General features: G+C 39.2%; 2 protein-coding genes across 4 annotated transcripts in view; one reads left to right on the top strand and one right to left on the bottom strand.

The window, feature by feature from the left end:
* Nucleotides 1-22828, bottom strand: part of gpc3 (glypican 3) — a 334992-nt gene that overhangs the window by 287903 nt on the left and 24261 nt on the right. The window lies entirely within an intron of this gene.
* LOC133575349 (voltage-gated delayed rectifier potassium channel KCNH4-like) lies at nucleotides 960-10494 on the top strand. 2 transcript variants are annotated; one of them, XM_061928021.1, is made up of 4 exons: nucleotides 960-1033; nucleotides 9255-9449; nucleotides 9545-9651; nucleotides 9743-10494. In XM_061928021.1, the coding sequence occupies exons 1-3, from the start codon at nucleotides 1024-1026 to the stop codon at nucleotides 9586-9588; spliced, it is 249 nt and encodes an 82-aa protein (XP_061784005.1). In that variant the 5' UTR covers nucleotides 960-1023; the 3' UTR covers nucleotides 9589-9651; nucleotides 9743-10494. The 2 variants fall into 2 exon arrangements, with proteins under 2 accessions (XP_061784005.1, XP_061784004.1); XM_061928020.1 differs by having other exon boundaries at nucleotides 9738-10494.

The raw sequence follows: 22828 nt of genomic DNA, 5'->3' as shown, positions 1-22828 counted from the left end.
AGTCTTCTCTGTTGCGGGTCCCAAACTCTGGAACAATCTCTCTCTCTCCATGTGAGACAGGCCCCTTCTTTGGCTACTTTTAAGACCCGTCTTAAAACCCTATTTTTAAAAGTTAAAGTTAAAGTACCAATGATTGTCACACACACACTAGGTGTGGCGAGATTATTCTCTGCATTTGACCCATCACCCTTGATCACCCCCTGGGAGGTGAGGGGAGCAGTGGGCAGCAGCGGTGGCCGCGCCCGGGAAATTATTCACTGGCTTTTAACCCAGCATGAGACTTTAAACTGTTTTTAACTGCTTTTTATCTAACAAATTGTTCTTAGGGTAATTTGTATTTGCTTTTTCAATGTGTATTTTACTTCTGTTTTAAATGTTATTTTTTTAGTCTGTCCTTTGCCTCTATTTATTTGTGGTGTACAGCCCTTTGTTCTTCAACTGTGGTTGTTTTTAAAGGGCTTTATAAATAAATTTGGTATGGTATGGTATACTGTCCAATAGTGATGGGTTGATGAGGTGTCATGAAGCGTTTCGACACATTGCAAAACTGTATTGATAGTGTGTCGATACTGTCACTAAATACTGACATCTGCTAGACATTAAAAATCCCTACAGGCAACCTATGGACCGACTCAACTGACACTGATTTTATGACCTAGTACAGGGGTCGGCAACCCGCGGCTCTAGCGCCGCCCTAGTGGCTCTCTGTTGCTATTTCAAAAATTTATGAAAAATGGAAAAAGATGAGGGGAAAAAATATATTTTTTGTTTAAATATGGTTTCTGTAGGAGAACAAACATGACACAAACCTCCCTAATTGTTATAAAGCACACTGTTTGTATTAAACATGCTTCACTGATTCGAGTATTTGGCGAGCGCTGTTTTGTCCTACTAATTATGGCGGTCCTTGAACTCACCGTAGTTTGTTTACGTGTATAACTTTCTCCGACTTTCTAGGACGTGTTTTATGCCACTTCTTTTTCTGTCTCATTTTGTCCACCAAACTTTTAAGGTTGTTCATGAATGCACAAAGGTGAGTTCTGTTGATGTTATTGACTTGTGTGGAGTGCTAATCAGACATATTTGATCACTGCATGACTGCAAGCTAATTGATGCTAACATGCTATTTAGGCTAGCTATATGTACATATTGCATCATTATGCCTCATTTGTAGCTATATTTGAGGTCATATAGTTTCTTTTAAGTCCTCTTAATTCAATTTATATTTCATGACACACTATCTGTATGTAATATGGCTTTTAATTTTTTGCGGCTCCAGACAGATTTGTTTTTGTATTTTTGGTCCAATATGGCTCTTTCAACATTTTGGATTGCCGACCCCTGACCTAGTATATACAATAATATAAACCAAGTCATTGTATTTAATTTAGGATTATTTCATATCTTAATTTAAATAAAAATATATTTTTATAATTTTTCGATAGTCAATAAATAATGTGAACATGTATCATAACATGGAAATCTAAGAGAACGTGTTGTGAATGAGGATGCTTGTGGACTGGGATTTTTATTTATTTTTTACACATTTTTATTTTAAAAAAACAGTTTTTCCAACGTATTAAATTTTAGACGATTTCTCTTCTTAGTTATTATTTCTCCGGTTGTAGAAAAGACCCGCTCACAGGGCACAGAGGAGGCGTCAGTGCGATACAGTTCGCGTATCGGTCACGTGACCGAAACAGCTCATGATCGGTCACGTGACTTTCTAAAAGCGGTACGCGCACCGACACAGGGTTTTGCTCTATGAGCTCGACGCATGCACCGATGCATCGGTGTTGCCGGACCCATCACTACTGTCCAACACTAAATGTACAGTAGCACTAGTCCCGACAGCATCCCGTGCCCACCCACAGAGTCAGCGGTGCCTGCCCTGGGCTGGTAGCTGACATTTTAGTTAACGAATAAAAAGAGAGATGAAAATGTTGACAGAAACAAAATCCAATCATGTTAAATATCGTCTTGTAGATGGGTGGGTCAAGTTTGGAATATATCCAATTACAGCTGTTTAACAGCTTACATGTGAAAGAGGGGCGAAAAGTTATTTACAAAGGAGAGCCAATCAGCTGCTTTTCCTTGTGAGATAAGGAAGTTTGATTTTTTTCCGGCCAAAACAAAAATGTGTGGATTTAACACGTTCCACATCATGTACACCTGAGAGAAAGTAAAGAGGACATGTTTACTTTTAACTGCTTTGATTGATTGAGACTTTTATTAGTAGGTTGCACAGTGAAGTACATATTCCGTACAATTGACCACTAAATGGTAACACCCGAATAAGTTTTTCAACCTGTTTAAGTCGGGGTCCACTTAAATTGATTCATGATACAGATATATACTATCAGATATATACTATCATCATAATACAGTCATCACACAAGATCATCACATTGAATTATTTACATTATTTACAATCCGGGGTGTGGAGGGGGGTGGTTGTTATCATCAGTCAACAATTGAGAACAGAGAAATGGATATTGAAACAGTGTAGGTCTGACTTGGTAGGATATGGACAGCAAGTAGTGGGGAGGGAGAGAGAGAGAGAGAGAGATCAGAAGGCATAAGAAAAAGTATCTGCATTTGATTGTTTACATTTGGTTATTAACAATCCGGGGAGGGTGTTAGTTTAGGGTTGTAGCTGCCTGGAGGTGAACTTTTATTGCGGTTTTGAAGGAGGAGGAGGATAGAGATGCACTTTCTTTTATACCTGTTGGGAGCGCATTCCACATTGATGTGGCATAGAAAGAGAATGAGTTAAGACCTTTGTTAGTTCGGAATTTGGGTTTAACGTGGTTAGTGGAGCTCCCCCTGGTGTTGTGGTTATGGCGGTCATTTACGTTAAGGAAGTAGTTTGACATGTACTTCGGTATCAGGGAGGTGTAGCGGATTTTATAGACTAGGCTCAGTGCAAGTTGTTTTACTCTGTCCTCCACCCTGAGCCAGCCCACTTTGGAGAAGTGGGTAGGAGTGAGGTGGGATCTGGGGTGGAGGGCTAGAAGTAATCTGACTAGCTTGTTCTGGGATGTTTGGAGTTTAGATTTGAGGGTTTTGGAGGTGCTAAGGTACCAGGAGGTGAATAAATAGGAATGATGCCATCAGCAGGCAAGTCATCGATCATGACATCTACACAACTGTAAGTAAAGCTAACTGTCTTTTTTGTTGACACAAAGTCATATTCTTTGCTTGAAGGTGTTGTTTATTTAATGGTAAATCTAGAGGCCTGACAACTTTTAATGTGGTTCAACGCGCTTGCGTCACACGCACAGCAAAAAGTGGAAGTGGATGCAATGTTTCCTATTTATTTATTTCTGGTGCATATTTATTAACAGATGAAATAATTCAGCCTCCCTTTGACCCTGAAAGACCAAGAAAATGGATAGATGGATGAAATGTGTCCCGCTACATATGTTTATTTGCTGCTTCCGGTTTTACCATACCTATAAAGAATTAATGGTAAATGGAAAGCATCGCAACTATGTTCGCAACACAGTCATACCTGCTTTGCCAGAGACGCAGCATGAAAAAATATAAAAAGGGCCTGAAAGATATTTATAGCATATAAATATCGGAACACGTAATGTCATTCAAATTACCACATGCACATGCGTACGGTATTTTACTGTCGGTGTATCAACAGGACTACTTGTTACTTGTCACCAACTAAATGTCAAAAAAAACATCACACATTAAGCAGCTTCTTTGGTGTTTCACCAGCGGTCGCAGAAGACGACTTTTTTTTTTTTTCCCAGAAAAGTGGCTCCAAGATACTACAGTATGTCGCGACTTGAAGCTAATGATGAACACACTGAAATGTGCTGTACATTCTGCAGACAAACAGGTACATTTTACATAGGCTCAAATAATTTGAATCATCCTTTTTTTGACAAAAATAAGAGCAAAGAGCACGCGGATCAAGGCCGGCTCTACATTTGAGCCCCCTCAAATCAACATTTTTGAAGTTAAGAAAGTACATTTTAATATACTCACAAAATTAATATATTACGAGTTGACAAAATTATCAGCAGTACCGGGGAAACCTGCTGAAAAAGGGACAGGATAGACTAGTATCATCTTCTCTCATCTCTGTCCCTCAGCTGTCAGGCTCCGTGAGGCGACACACACACACACACACACACACACACACACACACACACACAAAAACACACACACACTTCACTCACAATAAACCAGTGGCAATGACTAAAAACGAGACGAAAGTATTGACAGAAACGAAAACCAATCATGTTTAGTTTTGTCTTGTAGATGGATGGGACAGGTTGGATAAGTATGCAATCACAGTACTTTAATAGCATACATATGAAAAAGGGTGGGGGTTAGCTATGAAGGAGAGACAATCAGATTTGTTTTCCTTTTTTCAAACCCACAACCAGTGAAGTTGGCACGTTGTGTAAATGGTGAATAAAAACAGAATACAATGATTTGCAAATCCTTTTCAACCTATATTCAATTCAATAGACTGCAAAGACAATATGTTTTACGTTCGAACTGGAAAATGCTGTTATTTTTTGCAAATATTAGCTCATTTGGAATTTGATGCCTGCAACATGTTTCAAAAAAGCTGGCACAAGTGGCAAGAAAGACTGAGAAAGTTGAAGGATGCTCATCATACACGTACTTGGAACATCCCACAAGTGAACAGGCTAATTTGGAACAGGTGGGTGCCATTATTTGGTATAAAAGCAGCTTCCATGAAATGCTCAGTCATTCACAAACAAGGATAGGGTGAGGGTCACCACTTTGTGAACAAATGCGTGAGCAAATTGACAAACAGTTTAACGTTCCTCAACGAGCTATTGCAAGGAATTTAGGGATTTCACCATCTACGGTCCGTAATACCTTAAAAAGGTTTAGAGAATCTAGAGAAATCACTGCACGTAAGCGATAATACGGACCTTCGATCCCTCAGGCGGTACTGCGTCAAAAAGCGACATCAGTGTGTAAAGGATATCACCACATGGGCTCAGGAACACCAGAAAACCACTGTCGGTAAATACAGTTGGTCGCTACATCTGTAAGTGCAAGTTAAAACTCTACTATGCAAAGCCAAAGCTATTTATCAACAACACCCAGAAATGCCGCCGACTTCGCTGGGCCCGAGCTCATCTAAGATGGACTGATGCAAAGTGGAAAAGTGTTCTGTGGTCTGACGAGTCCACATTTCACATTGTTTTTGGAAACTGTGGACGTCGTGTCCTCCGGAACAAAGAGGACAAGAACCATAGGCGCAAAGTTCAAAAGCCAGCATCTGTGATGGTATGGGGGTGTATTAGTGCCAAGACATGGGTAACTTACACATCTGTGAAGGTACCATTAATGCTGAAAGGTACATATAGGTTTTGGAGCAACAAACAGTATGTTGCCATCCAAGCAACGTTATTATGCTTATTTCAGCATGACTATGCCAAGCCACGTGTTACAACAGCGTGGCTTCATAGTAAAAGTGTGGGTACTAGACTGGCCTGCCTGTAGTCCAAACCTGTCTCCCATTAAAAATGTGTGGCGCATTATGAAGCGTCAAATACGACAACGGAGACCCCGGATTGTTCAACAACTTAAGCTGTACATCAAGCAAGAATGGGAAAGATTTCCACTTTAAAGGCCTCAAAAATTGGTCTCCTTAGTTCCCAAACGTTTTTTGAGTGTTGTTAAAAGGAAAGGCCATGTAACACAGTGGTAAAAATGCCCCTGTGCCAACTTTTTGCAATGTGTTGTTGCCATTTAATTCTAAGTTAATGATTATTTTCCAAAAAAAATAAGTTTCTCGGTTCGAACATCAAATATCTTGTCTTTGCAGTCTATTCGATTGAATATAAAAGTTGAAAAGCATTTGCAAATCATTGTATTCCGTTTTTATTTACCATTTACACAACGTGCCAACCTCACTGGTTTTGGGTTATGTAGATGAATAAGTTGAGTTTCTCACTAGCGGGGTAAAAAATAAAAAGTGTGGCTTTAACGTGTTTCACATTGTAATATGCTAACACCTTGGAGAAAGTGAAGAGGACACTTGTTTTTTTTTGACGCTATATGACGCCATTAGCAGGCGAGTCATAGATCGTGACATCTGCACAGCTGTAAATTAAAGCTGTGTGTATTTGCTGCCTCCGGGTCCCCTACGTTCATAAACAAATTATAACGAAGGCACGCATCGTAACTCCGTTTCACAAGACACGTACTGTACATACCTGCTTTGCCAGAGACGTAGCATAAAAATGAAGAAAGCAATTGCTCAAAAAGGTTCATTATGCAGTGACGTGCGGTGAGGTTGATGGCTGGTGAGGCACTGACTTCATCACAGTCAGATTTACAAACATATGAACCCTAAAGAGTATCTTATTCACCATTTGATTGGCAGCAGTTAACGGGTTATGTTTAAAAGCTCATACCAGCATTCTTCCCTGCTTGGCACTCAGCATCAAGGGTTGGAATTGGGGGTTAAATCACCAAAAATTATTCCCGGGCGCGGCGCCGCTGCTGCCCACTGCTCCCCTCACCTCCCAGGGGGTGAACAAGGGGATGGGTCAAATGCAGAGAACAAATTTCATTACACCTAGTGTGTGTGTGACAATCATTGGTACTTTAACTTAACTTTAACTTTACACATACAAACTGTAGCACACAAAAAAGCACATTTAATAAAAAAACGTTATTATGGTCTTACCTTTACTTATAAATGAAGTCAATGCGCCACTGTTGTGCTGGATTAATGCACCCCCGCCGTTGAATGCACCCCCTGACGGGAGTGTTATATCAACTAAAGCCCTCACTTAAACTTTCCACGTGCAAGATTGAATCTATTTAAAAAAGTGTAACCGAGGGTTTATAAATGTTGCCTCTACTGTATGAAACTACAAAATAACAAACACGGAGGCTCCAGTATACACGAGGACCACTTTATTTACCTTCTTTCAAAAACCTCCGCTCCACTCCAACGTGTCAATCCTTCCGCTCTTAGCGCCTTCAAAATAAGAGCTCAAGGCATATACTGTATAACAGCGCATAACAGGAACTTAACATCACAAAGAGGAAAGCCCATAAAAATAGGTTACAAAAGTTATTTAATAAGAAGCCAAAAAGTGCAAAAACAATAATGTTCGTGTTGGAGGAGTTGTGAATTAGGTACACCTGCAGTCTGCAGGTGTACCTAATATTGTTGGCACTGCAGTCATTCACAACTCCTCCAACACAAACATTATTGTTTTTGCACTTTTTGGCTTCTTATGAAATAACTTTTTTAAATAGATTCAATCTTGCACGTGGAAAGTTTAAGTGTGGGCTTTAGTAGATATAACACTCCCGTCAGGGGGTGCATTCTACGGCGGGGGTGCAGGAGGCGGGATTACTGCGAGCCTCAGCCAGTGCGTCTTTTGCAGCCGTTTTATGATCGCTCAACACAAGAAATACGTTACACACATACAGTTGTTGACAAAATACACTGTACATTATATACCTCAGCTAACTAAACTATGGAAATGTATAATATAGTTCATATAGCAATACGGTCTCACTGCACAGCAGGCCAGCAGTTAGCCGAGTCCGCAATCCATGTTGAGGCACAACGCAGTGACGTGCCTCAACTGGCTGCTGTTCACCGCACCGTCTCTTCTCAGTATTTGAACGGCAAATCTGAAAATTCAGCGATTTTGAATAAAAATAATCTAAAACTGGTGAAGTTAAATGGAAAATAACTTTATAGCATAATCACTGAAAACTAACAATTTAATTTTTTTTTTTTCTTTTTACATTTTTTTTCTTTCCATGATGGCACATGAGGCCCCGCCTCACATGCCTCCAGTGACTGCACGTCACTGTCATTATGTCTTCTTATTCATATACTCTTTCAAATGTTCTTGTAATCAGACAAAATTTTTGGTATATTAGATGGAATCTTTACCAAGATAGACTTAGGTAGATGGACTCTTTACCTAGATAGACGTAGGTAAAGATTCCATCTAATATACCGAAAATATTGTCTGATTCCAAAAACATTTGAAAGAGTAGATGAAGAAAGCAATGTAACTACTGTATTAGCAAAGAAAAATGTGCTGGAGCATGATGGAACGGCGTGTACACATGATGCCCCCTTTACATTTCTGACTACCCACTCATATGTCTGCTTAACCGGCCTTGACACAAATGTGGCGCAAACCATTGCCAATTAAAAAAAGAAAGTAGTCGCCTACTTAACAGATGGAGAGACAAGCTAAGTTAAAAACAGCAACAAGCTGTGTATTTTTTTCTCATCGTCAGCCCTATGTCTTCCTATCATTGGGATATTCCTTTACTGAAGCGGATAGAAGTAAATATCGGCAATGCATATCCTTCATGTGAAGGGGGCACAGGGACCGTGCAAAGCATCACTCGCACCGTTAGTGGTGTGTTAATGGCCAATTGCAGTCTGCTTCATTTTGGGGACTGCTGAACAGCGAGGAAGACGGCACTTATTAAGGCCACACTACATAAAGGTGAGTACCAAACATCTGCTGGTACTCACCGGAGTAGCTCACTAAAAAAAGTTATGTCATACTTGCCAACCTTGAGACCTCCGATTTCGGGAGGTGGAGGGGTGAGGGGTGGGGGGGCGCGGTCGGGGTGGGGCGTGGTTAAGAGGGGAGGAGTATATTTACAGCTAGAATCCACCAAGTCAAGTATCCTGAAAATATGCAAACAAAACTGTGTTTAGATAATTAACTTCAAACTTGCATAAATAAATCTTAAGGCATATAACTTGGCTTCTGAGAGCTTCAAAATGTAATGAATAAAATGCTAAAGTTGTTGATAAACAAGCAATTATTTTAATAATTAAAAATGGTCATTTTAAATGAATTATTATGATCATTTAAAATAAATTATTTCAAATATGTTTATTTTAATGTATAATTCTATGGCTGGATGTAATAAGGAGTCAGAAAAAATACAAATAAAAATACAATTAATTTTGATGTTTTTAGCAAAATATAGTAAAAATGTATGTACCGTATTTTTCGGACTATAAGTCGCAGTTTTTTTCATAGTTTTTTTCCTTCTTTATTATGCATTTTCACCAGGTGCGACTTATACTCCGGTGCGACTTATACTCCGAAAAATACGGTAGTTTATTTTTTTTAAATTAATAAATATATTTATTTTTAGGTAAGATAAACATAATACAATTTATCTCTAGTCTGGATGATTTAGTTCTTGCCACCCTGTTGTCCTCCCATCTCTTCCCCAAGGATGGCTCCAAGAGCTGGGCAAACGCCTGGAGATGCCCTACGTCAACAACACGGTCGGCGGCCCGTCGGTGCGCAGCTCGTACATCGCCGCCCTCTACTTCACCCTCAGCAGCCTGACCAGCGTCGGCTTTGGCAACGTGTGCGCCAACACGGACGCCGAGAAGATCTTCTCCATCTGCACCATGCTCATCGGCGGTATGGCGGACGCCTCGTATGGAATAACGTGATTGGGCAGGCACGCTGTTTATAACGTGGGAAAGCGGACGTGAAAAAAGGCTGTCCTCACTCAGGTCCGCATGGAGCTGGGGGGGGCGTGGCCTCCAGTTCCGGCTGAAAATCGGGAGATTTTCGGGAGAATATTTGTCCCGGGAGAGGTGCTGAATTTCGTGAGTCTCCCGTAAGTATGAGTTATGAGCACCCCTGTAATTTATATGCATTAACTTGTGGAACAAAAAATGATTTAACTACATCATTCCTGACCAGGGCAGCACGGTGAAGGAGGGGTTAGTGCGTCTGCCTCACAATACAAAGGTCCTGGGTTCGATCCTGCGCTCGGGATCTTTTTGTGTGGAGTTGGCATGTTCTCCCTGTGACTGCGTGGGTTCCCTACAGGTACTCCGGCTTCCTCCCACTTCCAAAGACATGCACCTGGGAATAGGTTGATTGGCAACACTAAATTGGCCCTAGTGTGTGAATGTGAGTGTGAATGTTGTCTGTCTATCTGTGTTGGCCCTGTGATGAGGTGGCGACTTGTCCAGGGTGTACCCCGCCTTCCGCCCAATTGTAGCTGAGATAGGCTCCAACACCCCCCTGACCCCGAATGGGATAAGTGGTAGAAAATGGATGGTATTCCTGACCAAAAGATCATGCTACTTTTGTGTTAGACAAATGTATTGCAAGTAGTCTAAATAAAGGTGCTTTCAAATAAACTTTAAAGAGGCCTTATCTTTTATATTTAAGATTTTAGTCCACTAAATTTGCTGTAATTTTAGCTGACTAAAATATGATGTAATTTCGTTGACTAAAACTAATTTAGATTACTAAAATTAGACTAAAACTAAAATGAAATTTAATCAAAAAACTATGACTAAAACCAAATTAAAAAACTGCATTAGAGTGGCCAACACAATTAATACTTGTATTTTAATGACGTCACGTTCGGCTCCTTGAATATGCGTGGTGGTCAAGCAGCGTCTGTTTTCAATGGGTACCAGGCGCCTTTACGCCTTTAAGAAAAATGCCCCTAATCAAGAATGACAGAAGAGTGCAAGATTTTACAAGACAACTTCAAGATGGCACACTCCAGTACAAGGAAGCAGAGCCAAACGCACAAGTTTGCAGTGATCACTTCGTTAAAGGTTATATTTTTAAATATACTTTACTCTTTTAGTACTTTCCATTGAAGTATTATCTTGATATTATTTGTATTTTAATTTAACTAACAGAAACCACAAAGTCAATGTTGATACTTTGTAAGGGAATGTACTTCTACGTCCCCCCTCTTGTTTATTTTGTATACAAATGTGTCAGAGTACACATGACAACAGGACACAAATCAAATATGGTGATGATTCAGTAATTGCTAGTTTGTAAAATAGATATACAGTCAAGGGTGTCGAGCTGTCAGGTGCTAGTTTGTTTACATGGACGCGTCATTGCATGATGCAAAGTTTAATCATGGAATGCAACCTTACCCGAGCAAAATCGATGCATAATTATGCAGTAGAGTCTTGATACTAATGTCCTTCACCCATCAACACACAGAAGTTGTAGGCCTCCATGCTTTTTCCAATTTGTATCCGTTTTTGATGAAGTTGGAGCACAAAATAGTTCAATATGAAGTTGGAGCACAAAATAGTTCAATATGTCTGTGAAGAGCGACGGATAAGCTTTGATATCACTGGACAAATCTTTTTTTGATTAAGTATTGTGATCTATTCCTGTGACATTGAGACCCCACTGTCACAGTTTGCCCTTAAACTTCCTCTCAAAGCGTGCACATTTGTTCGGAAGCACAACATGGACAAACAACAAATATTCAATCTCTTTAGTCAGTGAAAAGTAGTGATGGGTCCGGCAACACCGATGCATCGGCGCATGCGTCGAGCTCATAGAGCGAAACCCTGTGTCGGTGCGTGTACCGCTTTTAGAAAATCACGTGACCGATCATGAGCTGTTTTGGTCACGTGACCGATACGCGAACTGTGTCGCACTGACGCCTCCTCTGTGCCCTGTGAGCGGCTCTTTTCTACAGCCGGAGAAATAATAACTAAGAAGAGAAAGCGTCTAAAATTGAATACGTTGGAAAAACTGTTTGTTTGTTTTTTTATAAAAATGTGTAAAAATAGATAAATAATATTTTCCAGGTCCACAAGCAACCTCATTCACAACACGTTCTCTTAGATTTCCATGTTATGATACATGTTCACATTATTTATTGACTGTATCTAAAAAAGACAAAAAAGATATTTTTATTTATATGAAGTTATGAAATAATCCTAAATGAAATACAATGACTTGGTTTATATTATTGTATATACTAGGTCAGTGGTTCTCAACCTTTTTTCAGCAATGTACCCCCTGTGAATTTTTTTTTAATTCAAATACCCCCTAGTCAGAGCAAAGCATTTTTGGTTGAAAAAAAAGTAAAATACAGCACTATGTCATCAGTTTCTGATTTATTAAATTGTATAACAGTGCAAAATATTGCTCATTTGTAGTGGTCTTTCTTGAACTATTTGGAAAAAAAGATATACAAATAGATAAAAACTTGTTGAAAAATAAACAAGTGATTCAATTATAAATAAAGATTTCTACACCTAGAAGTAATAATCAACTTAAAGTGCCCTCTTTGGGGATTGTATTAGAGCTCCATCTGGATTCATGAACTTAATTCTAAACATTTCTTCACAAAAAAAAAAATCTTTAACATCAATATTTATGGAACATGTCCACAAAAAATCTAGCTGTCAACACTGAATATTGCATTGTTGCATTTCTTTTCACAGTTCTTTTTGACAGACATTTTAGTGACAAACCTGAGCTTGTGCTTCACGGAGTTTATGAACTTACATTCATATTTTGTTGAAGTATTATTCAATAAATATATTTATAAAGGATTTTTGAATTGTTGCTATTTTTAGAATATTTAAAAAAAATCAGGCATACCTTCAAGTACCCCCAGGGGTACGCGTACCCCCATTTGAGAACCACTGTACTAGGTCATAAAATCAGTGTCAGTTGAGTCGGTCCATAGGTTGCCTGTAGGGATTTTTAATGTCCAGCAGATGTCAGTATTTAGTGACACAGTATCGACACAGTATCAATACAGTTTTGCAATGTGTCGAAACGCTTCATGAGGCCTCATCAACCCATCACTAGTGAAAAGCATGCACTCAACAAACAAATATCAACCTCTCACTCACCATAGCTCTGAACTGGTGGCTAAAAGAGTCAGGGTGGGGTTGAGGGCTTTATATAAGTGAACACACCTGCCCTCGCTGATTAGGTACAATTTGGGCCAAACCATGGTTCTCAAAAGCTGGGTGTTAGAGAAGGACACTGGACGTTTAAAAATGATGATCTCCAAGCCTGAATACACTGTAGCAAAAAAATGACTGATCTACAGGCTCAAATGTACTTTGTGAATACTTTAGAGTTGTGATGGTTTATTTATGGTGTATATACAAAAGAACAGTATTTTTAATTCCCCAGTCGAATTGGTCCCATAGTGGGAGGGGCCACGGGCTATTTAATTGTGAAAAATGCCATTTTTCTGACAGTCTGCTGTCTGTTGCTACCAGAGCACTGCAAAAAGTCAGTGTTCAAAAACAAGAAGAAAAAATACAAAAATGAGGAGTATTTTACTTGAACTAAGCAAAATTATCTGCCAATAGAAAAAGAAAATTTGGCTTGTCAAGACTTTCCAAAACAAGTTTAATTAGCTAACCTCAATGAACCCAAAAACACCTTAAAATAAGTATATTCTCACTAATTACAAGTGCACTTTTCTTGGTAGAAAAAAAAGAAGAGAACTTTTTGCTCAATATGTTGAAAAATATTCTTAAATGAAGTAAATGCTAGTGCCATTATCTTGACATAATGAAATGCGCTCGGCATTACATTTCTTGAAACCAGCAAACTTATATTAAAAACTAGTTTATTGTTCTTAATGGAAAGGCAACAAGGCAACCGCTTGTTACTCTCGGGGTCTCCTAGCCGCTCAGGCAAATCATATTGTCTAAAAATGCATTTTTCCATCGATAACATGACATCATCGCGCAATATATACAGCTCGACCCCCGGCCAAAAATGTTTTAATTGTCATTTTGAGGAATTTATCTGAATGTGCATGAACTATTTCTGTTCAAAATTGTTTGAAATGTCAAACGTTAAAATATTAACTGTCAGTTTACTGTACTGTGCCAACTGTACTACTATATGAGTATGTATTTTCTATTATTTCATTGAAAATAAAACAGCAAAGTCCATTTGGCTGTCATCTGTTTTAATTATGAGACACAATTGTGTCAAAGTCAGGATTTTTTTTACATGCTTGAAATAAGAAATTATTACTTTGAAAAAGTAGTTTTATACTTGTGAGCAGTGTTGGGACTAACGCGTTACAAAGTAACGCGTTACTGTAACGCCGTTAGTTTCGGCGGTAACTAGTAATCTAACGCGTTATTTTTTTATATTCAGTAACTCAGTTACCGTTACTACATGATGCGTTACTGCGTTATTTTACGTTACTTTTTATGTAGTATAAAGTGTGTTTTATCGGAGTTCTGATTCTTCTTGTGTCACAAGCCGGAGAAGAGAGAGAGACACGCGCTCTGTGTGTGAGTGTGGGTGTGAGTGTGGGGAGGGGGGCGTGTCTGATCATGGCGGAGCCAGAAGTCGAGTTTGCTAACATGGAGATATTTTCACTACTTTTCTTTTGTCGAGCACAAAGAAAATAACATTTTAGTTAAATGTAAATTGTGCTTTGGATCAAAGATGCCATCTACTGCCCAAAACAGCAATTCAAATCTGCTGAAACAAGCTACATAGCAACATGCTTCGACGAAGCTAGTAAAGAGAGACAGAGACTCTGATGCCACTTCACCTCCACCATTTAAGGATTAACTCTGCCTCTTCTCATCATTCACCGCTGAAGGTACACACTCTGTCAATCAATGTTCCCTCTAATTGTTCATGTGTGAGCAAATGCAAAAAGTCCCTGAGCATTGAGTGGAGTCCATGTGAGCAACTTTAGACGTGGCACACTGTGGCTACACCAGCAGCACACCTGTCCCAAACCTCACTAAATAACAACTTACATCTCCATCCATCCATCCATTTCTACCGCTTGTCCCTTTCGGGGTCGCTGGAGCCTATCTCAGCTGCATTCGGGCGGAAGGCAGTGTACACCCTGGACAAGTCCCCACCTCATCACAGGGCCAACACAGATAGACAGACAACATTCTCTTATTATTATAATCAAATGACAACAGTCATTTCCGTTTCTAATATAAGTGTTTAGGCCCACTTATAATGACAATAACAAAAAATATTGTTTTTCATGAACTGTGTACTTGTATTGTTTGTCTGGGTGGAGGTCCTGCTTTGGAAATAATGTGTACCCCTTTCAGACATTGCATTTAGTTCCCATTAAAACATTCACATGTTGCACAATGAGATGTAAGCAGGGGATCATGTGTACATTCCTGCAACTTCCTGTTTGTAAAAAATATATTTTTATTAGTATTTATTTAATATACTAACAGCATTTCATGATTAATATTTATAAATTAAGATTCCTAATAAATGACACTAGAATAAGCACACATTTGATTGGTAGATCATAGTGTAACGACCTGGAATGACACTTTATGTGTGGTGTTGGAGTTGTCCGACTTTTTGTGTGGCTGTAAACGCATCACTGGCTAAGTGCCATATGTGCAAGTGTTGGCGCACGTGAGAGAGCGAGCGGCTGCTGTTGATATAACAAAGTTGCTTTTGGTCTGGTTTGTACTGCAGAAAATGACCAGTTTTGCTAGATATCATTTTTTTTACTAATGTTTTGGTGATGTGTTTATGGCCGACAGTAAAGAGTTTTGCTCTGTAAAGTGATGGATGGAATTCATGTCCTCAAAGCGTCTCGACAGACGTTACAATATTTGAACAATGATGACGAAAACGGTTTTCTCTGTCGTGTCCGTGTCGTGTCGAAAATTGTTATGCGCTTATTTTTTTATTTGATTTTGTGCATGGCATAGATTTGCCGTGCGCAGAGGACGCTTGAGCAGTGCGCAATTGCACATGCGCGCTCCTGAGAGGGAACGTTGCTGTCAATTCTCTTATATACTCTTTCATTCTAGACTTCTAGAGTGTTTGATTATCACATCACTCTAAATGTATAGACTATAAAGTTCACAAACATAAAGAGGGATCCTAGTGGGCCAGGCCAATCTTTCCTTATCTCTAAACTAAAACTGGGGAAATGTGTAGTGTTCTGGGTTTCAGACATGATTTTGTATAAGAATTACTTGAGGAAGAAAATGCCTGGTTAGACTTTGTGTATGTAGTGTGTGCCTTTCTTGGTTTACATCTATGCTGTTATTATGCTGCTTGTTACTTATGTATGTTATGTTGCAGCTATTTAAAATAGTTTTGTCTGTGCTCTGGCTCCCACGCACTCTGGGAGTCGAATGTATTGTACATGCAAATTCACATATGCTCACATACGTACATAGGTACCTACGCTCCCACATACATACACAAATACAGTACATATTTACCTACCTAATGTTCGTACATCCACACGCACATTCAATATACAAACATACACATACACATACTGTACATATACATTCACTGTACAAACACATATACACATTCTGTACATATACATTCATTGTACAAACACATATACACATTCTGTACATATACAAGTACATATGCATACTTACACTCATGCACATAATCACGTTTCATCAAACATATATTAACGTTGTTGCCCTAGGGTAAACTGGGTGTAACACATGGCACACTGACAAAGCTTAACCTATTGTGACTATAACAATCTACAAGGTTAATGTAGGTTGCTTCTCTTTCTCCCCCTCCATTTTTCTGCATTCTTTCGTATCTCAAGTTATCATTACGTATATGTATTGTTGCATTTAAACAACTGTATTGTTGATAATAAAGGTAAATTATTGGTATTGTTCATTATCAATAGCGCTATTTCTATTGGTATTTGTATTGATCCATTTGTAGTGTAATAATGCTCATTGTCATTTCTGTATTATTTTTTATTTTTCGCTAACTGCTTATTTGCTATTACTTTTACCATCATATTTGTACATGTCATATTTGCTGATGTTGCTCTATTGTTGTTGTTGTTGTTGTTTGCTGTTGTTGTTTTTGTCTCTCTGTCTAATCCCCCTCTTGTCCCCACAATTTCCCCCTCTGTCTTCTTTTTTTTTCTCTTTCTATCCCCTCCTGCTCCGGCCCGGCTGCACTAAATGATAATATAAATACATTTAATAAAGTCAAATACAAATAAGGCAACAAGAGAAGTATCCTACACTTCTCTTTTGTAAAGTAAATCTGAACAGCCGACATGGGCATCTACATCAACTATATGATTTGCCTGAGAAGCTGGACAGGACATAAAAAAAAATAAAAATAAAATAAAATAAAATAAAATAAAATAGTTTTGTCAATTTGTTCTGGCCAGAAACAAATTGGCCTTTGTAACATATCTTTGTCTTTGTGTGTTGTATGTAGACCACATGGCTTAGCAGAGTTGAGTGATGCAAATTCATGTCAAGTTGATCAACAGATTGTATTATTCTCCAGTGCAATAACAGTACTGAAATGAAGGCTAAAAGGGCATTAATTGGAGCTTTAAAAAAGAAAAGAAAAAAGAAGTAACTAAATATTTACTTTTCACAGTAACGCATTACTTTTTGGTGTAAGTAACTGAGTTAGTAACTGAGTTACTTTTGAAATGAAGTAACTAGTAACTGTAACTAGTTACTGCTTTTCAGTAACTAACCCAACACTGCTTGTGAGTGTAGATGACACAGCTTTGCAACAGTTGATATTCTAGTTTCAAGCATGTTCTATTCAATATAGGTCATAAAATCTCAGCAACAAGCTGTAATATCTTACTGAGATCATTTAGGACCAAAACCCTTAAAACAAGTAAAACACTAACATAAAATCTGCTTAGTGAGAAGAATTATCTTATCAGACAGAAAATAAGCAAATATCACCCTTATTTGAGATATTTCATCTTACTTAGATTTCAGTTTTTGCAGTGAGGAAGTTCTCTGTCCTGACATCTTAAAGAATTGAATTCATGTAATGCTTTCCATGCGGTGGCCACTAACCTTTAGAGGTTAACCTTTAGAGGTTAAAAAGGCAAATGGATGGCACAAAAAGCCAAAAGGCTTGTTTCCATTGTGGTCATTAAATATTCATCACATTTGATACATTCAATAATAAAAGATATGTAACCTGTAACATGGATATAAAAAATTACGTTAAAAAAATGGATAAATTATGTACATATACACAGTATACATGTCAGGTGATTTGAAAAACAATATATACATAAAAAAAGGTTAAATGAGTTTGGTTGCTTTGCTAATTGATTTTGCTGAATCTGTTTTGATTTTTTAATTCTTTACTTTGACGTATTTGATTGTGAATACATGTATTTTGTTATAATGGATGATTTACCTTTTGATTATTTGTGTAAGTTTGAATATGTTTATTTTGATTAATTATTTAGGCCTATATTTGTTTTAACGCATGTGACTTTGAAATTGATTTAGAATATATATTTACTATATATATACTGTACTAATTACCTCCATGTATTACTATTGCAGATTTGGTGCTTGGTTTCCTGTTGTTCACCTTTGACACTTTGGGGTTTAAATACATGATTAACTGTTTACAACTGCGTGCCTTGCCATCCTTGGTTTGAAAGTCTGGTTTACAAAGGTTACATTACCTTCACCTCAGGCGGGGTGTGAATATTCCATTGCATAGTTGGATCATTTGCTTGCATCTGCTTTTTGCAGGAAGATTTAGGCCCTTTGCATACTCAGATACTACTTGGATACAATTATCAGGGCACACAAGCAACAGTCTACAAAGTAAAATGATGCAGCACTGAAGGAGGGACCCAGGTGGAATTAAATAGAATGAGAATCATGTGTGCTGGCAGCACATGGAACGGAAAGTAAAGGTGCTAAACCGGAAACACTGACAAAACAAGAGCACCAGGACAGGAAGTGATTCTAAACACAGGAAGTAGAAACTAGAAATAAGAGTGCTGCACAGGAATTAAAACGTCAAACACGGGAAAACACAAACATGATCAAACTGTCAGTAGCAAGGCGGACAGTTCTGGACAGTTTCAGGTGATGGGGGCGGGTCACTGAGTCAGACTCATGAGAAGGTACGCTGTCAGTACTTGACGTTCATAGTTGCAGTTGCTCTTAGAGTCGCTCGTTAGCTGACGACGCGATTGGTAGCGAGCACGAACCAGCGCTATTCACTTCTACTGGAAACGTAAGCACTGAAGTCAACAGTAACACTGGCGTCAACATTCATGCAAGGGTAGAGGGCTACAGCAGTTAGTGGGGGGCACACACACACACACACACACACACACACACACACACACACACACACACACACACACACACACACACGTGCTTCTTTTTCCAATATAAGTGAAGCTGTACGGTACAATCTGCATGCCACAACCCTTGTTGCTGCTCTTCTTGAATATATGCTTGAGCTGAATAACTGTATACAGCACTACACTATTTTGTTTGTTTTTTAGAGTAAGTTTGGGATGAACTGCCCCTTTTTAGTATGAGGAAAATTATTTCTGCGCATTGTAGTAGTGGTCACAGAACCATTGTTTAGCCTGAAGCAAAGGAACCCTTAAATGATTTTCTGTAGCCAGGTCTGAGTAGTACAATAAGTTCAATAACAATAGAATAAGCTGACGTGAGTTTTTCCTCACTCGCATTCTTTTAGACATGAACCATGGGTGAGGATGGAACTTGCTTCTTTACAATATGTTCTCACTGCAAAATCACAAACCAATACTGCACCACAACCGGATACATAAGGATGGTGATATCTTGTCTTGTATGATCTTAAAGGGGCTGCTAACTTGCTCACTGTTACATTTTTCAAACCAAAAAATCTAAGAACACTACATGCTAACTTTTGTTACCATTGGAGTTAACTAAACATATATTTTTAAATGTCAACATTTTTCACAATTACTAATTATATTGAATAAAAAGTGCTCGTCGGTCCGAAGAATTTGACAGGCTTTCAGGCTTGTTAATCACCACGTCTTGTGCACACGTAAGCGCAGAAAGCTCGCGCACATACACAAAAGCAGTCCAAGAGAAGCAACAAACAATTTGCATGTTCATAGGATAGAATACACATTTGATAATAGCTAATGTTAGCTATCCAAATCAATATCATTAGCTAAAAACACCCAAAACTACCGGTAATGTGCGCTATGTTGTTACATCATTACGTGCCAATCCAAGGAAACATGCTGTGTCTATTCTGAAGATTAGAGTCTTTATAAGCCAATAAAAGTGTCCATCCATCCATCCATCCATTTTCTACCGCTTATTCCCTTCGGGGTCGCGGGGGGCGCTGGAGCCTATCTCAGCTACAATCGGGCGGAAGGCGGGGTACACCCTGGACAAGTCGCCACCTCATCACAGGGCCAACACAGATAGACAGACAACATTCACACTCACATTCACACACTAGGGCCAATTTAGTGTTGCCAATCAACCTATCCCCAGGTGCATGTCTTTACAATATAAGTGTATTTTTTTTATTTAATATACATGTTTTGCAATACAACCTTTTAATCAACGACGTTACCATTTATTTTGTCGTGTGAACATGTCAAAAATCTCCATCTTTAACAACTTTTAGCATCTTGACGTCATTAAAGATGTTGTGTTACGATGCGGATGTTCTCCCGAAATGTGTTTGTCATTCTTGTTTGGTGTGGGTTCACAGTGTGGCACATATTTGTAACTGTGTTAAAGATGTTTATACGGCCACCATCAGTGTGACCTGAATGGATGTTGACCAAGTATGCGTGCATTCACTTGTGTGTGTGAAAAGTCGTTGATATTATGTGACTGGGCCGGCACGCAAAGGAAGTGCCTTTAAGGTTTATTGGCGCTCTGTACTTCTCCCTACGTCCGTGTACACAGCGGCGTTTAAAAAAGTTATGAATTTTACTTTTTGAAACCGATACCGATAATTTCTGATATTACATTTTAAAGCATTTATCAGCCGATAATATCGGCAGTCCAATATTATCGGACATCCCTAGTGAGGACTCTTGATGGTTAGAGCCGCAATATTGCCACCTTTGAGTATTTTCATGAACTGGATAGGGTTTCTCACCTTCTTTATTAAACTTTGGGCACTTGAAACGTTCTTTGGCACCATGGTGGTTTATTTTACAGCCATAGTCCATTTTAATGTTTTCAAAGGGACAAGCGGTAGAAAATGGATGAATGGATGGAATTTTGTCAATGTTTGGCCGTACAATAACCAAGTCAGTACACAAAAATAGGTGCACAATTTTGGTGAAAATATTTGTCAAACATGGAATCATATGAGAAGTGGGGCATACAAAATTCCGTTGTGGTCGTGTATAGAGGCAAAAAGCGTTTAATAAAAAGTGTTTACCAAAGTGCATAAGAAAAGTCCTTAGAACAAGGACATTGCTTTAGCTTGTAAAAACAAAATCTCTACGGCTTTAACTTTGGCCCTTAAAACTATAGATCTTCCAAAACAGACTTCAGACTAAACAGCGGACATGGAGGGCAATTTAGAGTGGCGACGCAGCCGGGTGTCAGTCAAGATGATTAACAAGCAACAAGGAGCAACACTGGGAACAAGTTCAGCTAACTTCACAGCAGCTGCCTTCATGTTGGAGGAGCAGCGACTAATGGGTGAAAAATGCAATAAAAGTGCCGTGCAGCACCTTTTGTGTGCACACTGACACGCTCAGAAGCTTGAATCAATACAGACTACGATCGCCAATAGATAAGACCAACTTCATTTCAGGCTGCTGGTGCAAGATTATTAAGCAGCACCGCACCTTACACGGAGAAAGAGGATCCTGGAATTAAACTTTAATATCCGAAAGTTTTTTCTTCATTTGTCATGTGGCAGATGATGAATGTGTTTCATTACACAATTTCAATGTAATGCAAAAAAGAATGTAAGAATAATTTCTCTCAACTCAATTTGAGTCCACCCTGTGCTCTTATTTAGGTGGGTTTTTTTCCTTTACTTTAAATATTCCTCTCTGTAGAAAGACGGCAGCGGCAAGCTCACGAGCGCCCCCACCATTTTATGGTGAGCCAGAGTACTGACGTCACGCTTATATCAAGACATTACACAGGCTGTACAAAAGTCATGGTGTATAATAAATGTTCAAAAATACTTCAACATAGGCAACATAGTCACAAACAAAAAAAACGGGTGCGCGCAGGGCATATAAAAAATACTTTTTTTTTTGTTTTTTAATTAAATTAGGAAATGTCTAAATTAGGAATAATGGGCAGCACGGTGGTAGATGGGTTAGTGCGTCTGCCTCACAATACGAAGGTCCTGAGTAGTCGTGAGTTCAATCCCGGCCTCGGGATCTTTCTGTGTGGAGTTTGCATGTTCTTCCCGTGACTGCGTGGGTTCCCTCCGGGTACTCCGGCTTCCTCCCACCTCCAAAGACATGCACCTGGGGATAGGTTGATTGGCAACACTAAATTGGCCCTAGTGTGTGAATGTGAGTGTGAATGTTGTCTGTCTATCTGTGTTGGCCCTGCAATGAGGTGGCGACTTGTCCAGGGTGTACCCCGCCTTCCGCCCGATTGTAGCTGAGATAGGCTCCAGCGCCCCCCGCGACCCCAAAGGGAATAAGCGGTAGAAAATGGATGGATGGATAAATTAGGAATGTCTAACACAATCTACACCTCCTTTGCTAAAATACACAATACAATAAATGGTAAATGGGTTATACTTGTATAGCGCTTTTCTACCTTCAAGGTACTCAAAGCACTTTGACACTATTTCCACATTCACCCATTCACACATACATTCACACACTGATGGCGGGAGCTGCCATGCAAGGCGCTAACCACGACCCATCAGGAGCAAGGGCCAAGGACACAACGGACGTGACTAGGTTGGTAGAAGCTGGGGATCGAACCAGGAAGCCTCAGGTTGCTGACACGACCATTCTCCCAACCAAGCCACGCCATCCCCACAATACATAATACCTACTCGTAGCGGTAAACCCAGCATGGAACACTTCCCTTTTCACGAAACACGGACATTACCGTCGATCATAACATTCTATTAGCACGTATCAAAACACGTATTGGTATGTCAGACTTAGCCTTTTCTTAGTTTAACTCTTATCTTACTGACAGGATGCAGTGTGTCTCCCATAACAATGTGACCTCGGAGTATGTTAAAGTAACGTGCAGGGTTCCACAGGG

This window comes from Nerophis lumbriciformis, linkage group LG35, assembly GCF_033978685.3.
Source record: "Nerophis lumbriciformis linkage group LG35, RoL_Nlum_v2.1, whole genome shotgun sequence".
Classification (NCBI taxonomy): domain Eukaryota; kingdom Metazoa; phylum Chordata; class Actinopteri; order Syngnathiformes; family Syngnathidae; genus Nerophis; species Nerophis lumbriciformis.
This window is presented reverse-complemented; position numbering and strand designations above follow the sequence as displayed.